Source organism: Cyprinodon variegatus, unplaced genomic scaffold, assembly GCF_000732505.1.
Source record: "Cyprinodon variegatus isolate N-32 unplaced genomic scaffold, C_variegatus-1.0 Scaffold1287, whole genome shotgun sequence".
Classification (NCBI taxonomy): domain Eukaryota; kingdom Metazoa; phylum Chordata; class Actinopteri; order Cyprinodontiformes; family Cyprinodontidae; genus Cyprinodon; species Cyprinodon variegatus.
This window is the reverse complement of record NW_015151740.1, coordinates 46,625-55,574: the sequence shown is the minus strand read 5'-3', so window position 1 is coordinate 55,574 and position 8,950 is coordinate 46,625. Positions and strand designations below refer to the sequence as shown.

The 8,950-nt window shown below is 44.4% G+C and overlaps 1 protein-coding gene across 1 annotated transcript in view; it reads right to left on the bottom strand.

Moving 5' to 3' along the window:
* The window catches only part of mta2 (metastasis associated 1 family member 2), a 52,786-nt gene that overhangs the window by 1,920 nt on the left and 41,916 nt on the right, over positions 1–8,950 (bottom strand). The window contains exons 5-17 of the mRNA XM_015402028.1: positions 8,486–8,549; positions 7,674–7,791; positions 7,319–7,421; positions 6,220–6,319; positions 5,949–6,137; positions 5,798–5,872; positions 5,657–5,715; positions 5,477–5,577; positions 2,485–2,624; positions 2,170–2,398; positions 2,003–2,092; positions 1,800–1,918; positions 654–796 (exon numbers count right to left, since the gene is read on the bottom strand). Of these exons, the coding sequence (XP_015257514.1) occupies positions 654–796; positions 1,800–1,918; positions 2,003–2,092; positions 2,170–2,398; positions 2,485–2,624; positions 5,477–5,577; positions 5,657–5,715; positions 5,798–5,872; positions 5,949–6,137; positions 6,220–6,319; positions 7,319–7,421; positions 7,674–7,791; positions 8,486–8,549 (1,530 nt within the window). The remainder of the gene's footprint in view (positions 1–653; positions 797–1,799; positions 1,919–2,002; positions 2,093–2,169; positions 2,399–2,484; positions 2,625–5,476; positions 5,578–5,656; positions 5,716–5,797; positions 5,873–5,948; positions 6,138–6,219; positions 6,320–7,318; positions 7,422–7,673; positions 7,792–8,485; positions 8,550–8,950) is intronic.

Below are 8,950 nucleotides of genomic sequence, written 5' to 3'. Positions count from 1 at the left end.
TAGCGTTTCCCTGGCTGCTGCAGATGGTCTAACATTAGCCCTGGCTGCTGCAGACGGGCTAACATTAGCCCTGGATGCTGCAGACGGGCTAGCGTTTCCCTGGCTGCTGCAGATGGTCTAACATTAGCCCTGGCTGCTGCAGACGGGCTAGCGTCAGCCCTGGCTGCTGCAGACGTGCTAACGTTAGCCCTGGATGCTGCAGACGGGCTAACGTTAGCCATGGATGCTGCAGAAGGGCTAACGTTAGCCCTGGATGCTGCAGAAGGGCTAGCGTTACCCTGGCTGCTGCAGATGGGCTAACATTAGCCCTGGCTGCTGCAGAAGGGCTAGCGTTAGCCCTGGCTGCATTTAGCCTTGGAGTTTCGCTGTTTGCAGCTCCTGTTTATGAGCGATTTGCTTTGAAGTCCTGTACACGTATAAACTTCTAAAAGTTGAAATAAAATACATTTAAAATAAACAGTACATATACAGAACATGATTATTTTCTTCTGTTTCGTTTAATAAAGATTGCTTCTACGTAATCTGATCTGTAGCCTCAGCTAATCTGTACTGTCGGGTTTAATGAAATGAGCCCCTTCCTGTAAAATAAATGGAAACGTTCATGAGTTTCAGGTTATTTTATTCCCCTGTGGCGCCGCGGCGCCGTCGCTTACCTGGTGTCCTTCGTGGCCACAAACACCACCGGGTTGGGAGCTTCTCCCTGGCTGACCTTCTGCCGCTTGATGACCGACTGGGAGGTGGTTCTCATGCCTGACGTGTACGGCCTGCCGTTGGCCGGGTAGGGCACACCTGTAGCCTGTGGGCGGCCAGAAGAAGCCAGAATTAAAGGAACCAAGCTAAGGTAACATGAAGCTAGCAAATAGGGCTGAAACAATTAATCCGATTATTTGATTATGGAAATACCGTATTATCCAGAATATAAGCTGCTATTTTTTTCTGACACTTTGAACCATGCGGCTTATAAGAAGCTGCAGCTTTTCTGTGGATTTCATCGTAACCGCCAGAGGAAAGTCAAAGTTGGAAATGAAAGAATAGGAGCTAATTTTCATTTAGCATAAGAGCATGCTAGCAGCAGGTACGTTTCAGAACAAATGTCCTGAATTCACACATTTTGACATTTATTTGCTGCATTAAAGCTGCCGAACCAATGAAAAGACTGAGATCAACTCCTGCAGAGCTGAAATAAAGAGCTGATGAAGGCCCAACTTTCAGTAGAAGCTCTTACTGCTGCGAGCTAACAAGCTAACGGGAGCTAGCATTCTTCTTGGTCCCTACTCCAGTGGATATATGTAGAGCTCCCCCTACAGGTATGGTGGGAGACAGTTGAGTAGATATCAGCGGTTTATAGCCCGGTGTGGCTTATTTATGTACATTTCCAGTAAAAAAAAAAAAAAAGAACAAATTTGGGGGTGTGGCTTATAGTGAGGTGCGCTATTCAGTCGGGAAAATACCTTAATCGGCAACTAATTCAGTAATCGACTAATTGTTAATTGGAGTATAGAGACTTTAACCTTTGTAAAAATATACAAATAAATAAACATTTAGCATTTTAGATTAATAAAAACAAACGTTTTCTTCTATCCAGAACTCCTCAAGGGGAAAAGTTTTAGCTTTACCTGGTTTATTTTTCAAAAAAGTCTTCTTTGGGTACCTTTGGCTATCCGATTATTAATCAAAATCATTGACAGATTCAATCAATCAGCAAAATAATGGTTAGTTTTAGCCCTACTAGCAAAAGAAGCTGCACTATAGCTAGCATGCTAGCATACAGGGTTCCTGGGTGAGCGGGAAACACTGACCGCATCGAAGCCTCTTTTTCCCAGCAGGCTTTGGGCCACGCGTGGCTGGCTGACCTGGTTCCTGTTGATGGGCGTCGGAGGACCTCTGGAGGCCTTCAGTTTCAGAGGAGCTGAGATGGCTTCAGAGAGAGAGAGGAGATGAGAGTGGCTTCCAAAAACCAGCCCACAGGTTTATTTGATCTGTAAATGAATGGTTAACCGACCTAAATCCTTCACTATGGCGGCCAGAGACTGCCGAGGAATCACTTTGCTCTTTAGCGGAGACTTGGTGGCTTTGGGCAGCCGGATCATACCTGAAGAAAACAGACATTCAGAGTCAGACACCACCTCTCCTCTCAGGCCTTTAAGCGCTCTGAGCTGCCATTCGTACACTCGGCCTTGACCGCGTTGGCGTTGATGGAGGCGTAGGGTCTCCTCGCAGCACGCCGCGGCTGCAGGATGTCCTCGCACACCCGCCGTGCGATGCGGGTCAGCTTGGTGGTCTGCAGGATGAACGTCTGGCGGTTCTTGGCCAGCAGCTTGGCTCGGCCCTCGTTGCGAGTGAACGGCGAAAGGCCCTGGACCTCCTGGCGGGTCATGTGAGCGCGGGGGCCGGCCTCCTACGCGAAAACGCAGACAGAAAAAAAAATAAAAATAAAAGAAGATCCAAAATGCTTGTGAGGAAGCAGGATGATGGCTCGCTTACAGAGCCGGCTCTAGTCGCTCCTTCTAGCTGAGTTGGGGTCTTCAGACCGCCGTATTTCTTCCAGTAGATCCAACATGAGGCGCAGAGTCGGCACTGCATGTTCGGAGGACCCCAGGCGTACCACTGGGGGGACTGGGCCGCTGGAGGGGGGAGAGGAAACGGGTTAGAGACGCCATATTAACCGGGAGATAACCAGGTTGCTGTGACAAACAGGAAGTGGAGTTAGCGAGCTAGCCAGACCACAGAGCAGCGATCTGATCGTGAATATCCGATCCGCACCATCGGTACCATAAGTTCTGATTGGTTAATGTGGAAGTACAAGGTTCATACATGAATGAGTAACTCTTATTTAATGTTTTTTAATGCTCTTAGAAATAATCTTAGCGCCATCAACAAGTACCTATGACTTATATATATATATATATATACACGGCAAAATCCTTTGTCATGGTCACCGTGGACAGGCTGCAGCCATGTCCCAAGTTCCTCGTTTTCCCGCCACTTTGGTTCAAATTAGCATTTTTCTCCATTCTCTAACCTTTTCTCTGCCTCAAGCTTCTTTTCCGAAGCATTTTAATGCCACGATTATCAAATTTTATGAATTTTAATGCCAATTAAGGCCTTCATTTAAAAAATAATAATTTAATGATTTTTAATGACCTGCAGAAACCATGAAGTAGACGTTCATCCAGGTCGCCTTAAATAACGGCACTAAAAGTAAATCACTAAAAGATGCTTAACGACATGTCTACATTTATTAATGACTTTCTGAGACAATTTGATGCTTTTTCTCTGTTAAACTGATTGTCTGACGTCTTTAGGAGACATGCTCTGAGCAGTCCGGCAAAATATGATTAAACCGCGGCCATGTTTGAATTTATGGACTGCGTCTTCCAAGGACGCGGTCGACCTGGACTGGTTCTGTCAAACTTCTTGACAATAAGGAGACAGGAAGAGTCTTGGCTGTGAATTCAAACAGTTCCAGCAGTTTTTCCCACAGGATTTTAGGAAACAGTGGTGGGAGAGTCTCTGACCCTCGGGGGTTTTACACATTTTTAAGCGTGGTGTATCCCACTTAAAGGGGAACGTCGTTTTTTTTACATTAGGTGATTTTACATTATTCCATCATGCTCTACTCACCCATATGATAAATGACACAAGATTCATATGGGTGAGTAGAACATGATGGAATAATGTAAAATCAAGGGCCCAATGTAAAAAACAAAACAAAAAACGCGTTCCCCTTTAACAGCATTTTTGAGGCCACATTTTTAAAAAACTTTTTTTTCCCTTTTGGTCCACTAAGGAGCCTACAAATCATTATCTTAGAGAGGAAAACACAATAGACAAGTTGATTCAGTGAGTGTTGCTGTGTGAATCAAATGCCATTATTTAAGATAAACATTTAAAATTAATCTATTTATTTTAGACCAAATAACATTTTAAATTTACATCCCGCTCACTCCCTGAGGGTGAACATGCTGTGGCTCTGACTGCAGCCCTGAGAAGGACACTTGTGGAAGCAGGACAACGGGGTTTGGACGGGGGAGGCGCTCCACGGCAGCACCTACCGCTGGAGGACAAGAGTAGGAACGATACGTGCTTTCATCTAAGATAGGGACGCACGATATTGGGATTTTGGCCAATATTTTAAAACTCATGTAGCCGATAACCGATATCGATACCGATGTTAAAGCTGGACAAAAATAAGTAGTCATTGAAAATAGCAGTTTTGTTATCCATTTCTGACACTTTGAAAAATAATATACTCAAATATATTTTCATATGCTGATATCAAATAGATTTTTAAAAACGCGGTATCGATCTATTTTACTTTCAAAATCTGGTGAAATTTCCTCGTTCTGTTACAAACTCTCGTGATATTTTGCAAATTCTTGTGAGATTTTGTTAGTAAAATAGATCGATACCGCGTCAATATATCAACATATAAAAATATGGCAACATTTGGTGAATTTTCGGGGGATTTCGTAGCATAACGATGACATATAGCAATATTTCATTAGTAAAAGAGATTGATATGGTGTTTTTAAATGGCAATATATCAGCATATGAAGATATTGGGATATTTTGATGTATCAATATTTTTTCAATAGTTTTTAAGTCTGTAACAAAGTTTTTGAGGAAGAAGAAGAAGTAGTAATTTTTTTTTTTTTTTAGACTTTAGAAACTCAGAAGCTGATCAAATATCGGGTTAAATATCGGTGGGGTGGCCGATGTCCGATATTCAGTTTTAAGGCCGATACCGATAGGGGGCCGATTATATCCTGCATCCCTTGATCTAAGAGTCTCTTAAAGCCACCAGTGACACCAGAAAAGATTTGTCGCTAGTCGCTTTTCTGAAAAAGAGTCGCTGGAGGGTCTGAAAAGTCGCTAAATATAGCGACAAAGTCACTGAGTTGACAACACTGCACGGGCGAACCGGGCAGCCGGGGCGGCATTTTTATAAAGGAGGGCCGGACACACGCTACGAAAAAAATAATATAACTGGCCACCACTCCAAGCGTCAGTTGGCTTTAGAGTAGAACCGCCACTGACCATCTATGAGGGTTAGGGTGGAACGCATTCTTCCTTTCATAAAGGGTGGTATGAAAGTACAGCTGTGGAGTGGTCTGATAAACTGACAGATCTTTTTGTTGTTTTCTCTCTCTGTGTCTATATCAGACTATGGCGGGCCGCCGCAGTCTTGCTCCTTAATGGGAAACAATGGGTCCAGCCTTCAGCAGCTTTCTCACTCTTCACTATTATTTTATTCTTATACATTTTCTAAGGTCAACATTTTTTTCAATAATCTTTTTGCTGCTGTAATCATCAGAATTTCCCCATTCTGGGACAATAAAGAGATTAATATAGAGCATAGGGTAGAGCGGATGTCGATTTGAACGATCAGAGGCCTCCTGTCTGCGGTCACCTGCGGAAGGGGCGGGGCATATCTGCATTAACTGGTTTCTGAGCGTGCATCATGGTTACTCACTGTGGCAGCTCTCACAGCTCAGTCCCTTCTGAAAGCCCGCGGCTCCGTTCAGACCAGGCTTGCTGCCCGGCATCATGATCTGGTTTGGGTTGGGTTTGGTGCTGAAGAACAGAGCAGAGTTGAGGTGAGAGAGGCGCCCTGAGCTGGAAGCAGACGCTGCGTTTATCTGCTGATACTCACTAGGTGGGAATGTAGACCTGCTTGAGTTTGCTGTCTGCCTCTGCTGCCTTTAGTCGTTTCTGAGGAGAAAAACAAAACGTTTCTGCTTGGTAAAAATGTCTGATTCTGTGAGGAGGAAGAGAAGAAGCCAACTGGACTGACCTGCTGAATGTAGCGGTCGGTGGTTTTCCACATGTAGTAGAACTGGACCACACTGGCCAGAGACTTCCAGGGCAGCTGGAGGGAAGGAAAAACAGTCGGTTTGATGGAAGAGAAAACAAACGGAGACGCGGCGGGTAGAAGGGGAGCTCACAAAGTCCTGGCGGATGTCGTTGAAGTCTTTGCCGTATTTCTCCAGAGCTTCCTCGAACAGCATGGCCTCCGAGGCGCTCCACTCCTCCATCTCGTCCCGGCAAAGCACGGGGCCCCCCTGAGGGACCAGGGTGGACATGGCTTTGGCCAGGTCGTAGCCGTTCTTCTGCAACGTGTCCATGGCGTGGAACTAGCAGAGGAGAAACGAGGTTGGGAACGAGCTGCGGAACATGAGCGGCTGTAAAGGTCGATCAGTGGAGGGTTGCTCTAACCAGGGTGATGTCTCTGGAGGCTGCGGCGGCGCTCATGTGGAGGCTGGGCTGACGGATGGAGCTGCTGCAGTCCAAGGCGCGCGCAAATGTTCCCACAGCTCTGAAACACAAAGGTGACAACTCTGCTGATGTTCCGTCAGACAGCCACTAGAGGGAGCATGTGGTCTGATTAAAAAAATGAATTATTTGCAAATAAAGCAAACAAAATAAGCAGGAATCACAGTTTGTTTCTCAATGTCTACTTGTGCGTTCTCATGTTCTCATGAAACGTCATCAGCCTCATTCCTAATGCTGTTTCAATTCACAAGAAGACAGAAAAAAAAAACGTTTCTTAATTTACAAGAACGTGAGTACAGACTTGAGTTCTCGCCAAGTCTGTTCTACAGAAGAACTCAGGAAAGTCTGGACTCGGGGAGAACAGGAGCACGCAGCATAAATGTGGCTCAACTGGAACAGAAGTGTACTGATGACATCACCACATTCAAAGCTCGTCTGGAGCTTCATTTCACTTCCTGTTATTAATAGTCTCTAGATAATAATAAATTCTGACTTTCTTCATTTAGTGGGAGAATAATAATGAACATAGTCAGATAAACACAAATCAAATGAGCGTTTTGCCAAATAAAACAAAAAAACCTCCATCAGAGCCAGCGGTACTTCACACACGGCTATACTGAGAGAGGGTTAGCACTAACGTTAGCCCTGGCTGCTGCAGACGGGCTAACGGAAAAAAGGTTCATTTGATTTGTGTTTATCTCACTGTGTTCATTATTATTCCCCCAATAAATGAAAAAAGCTAGAATGTATTATTATCTAGAGACTATTAATAACAGGAAGTGAAATGCAGCTCCAGACTAGCTTTGAATGTGATGATGTCATCAGCACGCTTCTGTTCCAGTTGACCCAGATTTATTCTGCATGCTCCCGTTCTCCCAGAGTCCAGACTTTCTTGGCAAGAACACAAATCCATACTCACGTTCTTGTGAATTGAGAAACACCCATAAATGCTGTGGTCAGGCTCCGCCTCCAACTGATGAATGTTTGCTTAGAAGCTACCATGCTAACAGGTCTGAGCCGGTGATGCTGCGGGAAGCGTTACCTAGCAACGACGAGGAACTGGTCGATCTGCGTGTCTTTGAGCTGGTTGTCCGGGTCCCAGACCTTCGTCTCCATCTTCTCCTGGACCCGGGTGTCAGGTTCACCTGAGAGCCAAAGGAAAGAAAAGCTCAACTGGATGCTTTCAGGGATGGATTTAGAAAAAAAACCTTTCTGAAGAAGCAGGAAGTAAAGACACTATTCCTCCTAATTCTACTGAACTTTCTCTGTTTTAGGTCCGATTTGTTTTAGAACTTTTGAAACAGATCAGATGTGTAATTAAACCACTAATAAAACATCAGGAAAGTTAAAGCTCTAAAATGTTTCAGAGAAAATAAAGATCCTTGCAGGGAACCAACCTTCAGCCAGTTTGTCAGGAATCTCTGCCTGGTATTTGGAGCCCACCCGGATCTCCCCCTGATCCGCCAGCAGCGTCTTTTGGACCGGGTCAAACACCAGCGAGTAGAAGAAACAGTCCTAGGCAGCAGATGTTAAAAGGTTAACAGCCGATAGGCGCACTGATTGATCGGCTGCTATCCGTCAAAATAGCTAATCCTCATGTTTCAAAGATCAGCGATCGGCCAGAAAACTGCAATCAGTGCTTCTCTGCTAAAAACATCACAAGAACCTTTAGGGGGAAAAAAACTGCAGAAACAATGGATGCCGATTAAAACCGCACGTCAGGAGCATTTAAGCATCCGAGGCGCTTCACAAGCAGCCGGCGAGTCACAACAACCAATCAGAGAGGCGCTGCCACACTGGAAAAAAATCTAAAGAAGTAACTTTTTCTCAAATTAAGTAAATTTTGTTTTCTTGAATTAAGGAGCTAAGTGAGACACTTTGCAAATGGAACAAGACGAATTTGCCAAAAGGTACGTAGGCAGCTCCCCACAGGCCTGAGCTCTGCTCAGCAGAGTAAACTATGTCTGGTGTAGGGAGTCCATCCCAACAGCGAAGCACGGGGTAGCTGCATCATGCTGAGGGGGCTGGGTTTTCAGCAGCAGGGACCAGGAAGTGTTTTCTCCTATTTATTCTTTGCTGCATGTGAAATGCAAAACATCTTCAAAATTTGTAAAAATTAGATTTTTATAAGGTCAAACGTTTACTTCCAGGTTACGAGGCGAGAAACCAGGAGCCCTTAAAGGAACAGAGCCCCCTAGTGGCGGCTTACTTCTTTCTCCAGGTAACCAGCCAGGACGTCGGTTTCATTGAGGAGGGTGACGTTACATTTCCCCCTGCAGAGACAGAGAGGAGCAGCTTTGAAAAACAAAACTTCATCAGAGCAGCAGTGGAAAAAAAAACAACTAAATAATAAAAAATAACAACAAAATTACACGAGTTGTAGATTTAAAACATTATTTCTAAAAACAACATCCAGGTTCAAAACGTTCTATTAAGGCACCTAAGCCCGGCCCCCACACCCAGGGGCCAGATTATTTGTCCGGTTAATCAATCAATAATCGTATAGCCAAACAAGACTTTTTTCTAAATTAAACCAGGCGAAACAAAAACTTTTCCACTTGAGGAGTTCTGGATAGTAAGACAGAGAATTAGTTCCAGGCAAAAAAAATTGTTGTCTTCATTTTGAGAATAAACTTGCAAAATTACTAGAATAAATTCACAAAATTAAGAGAAT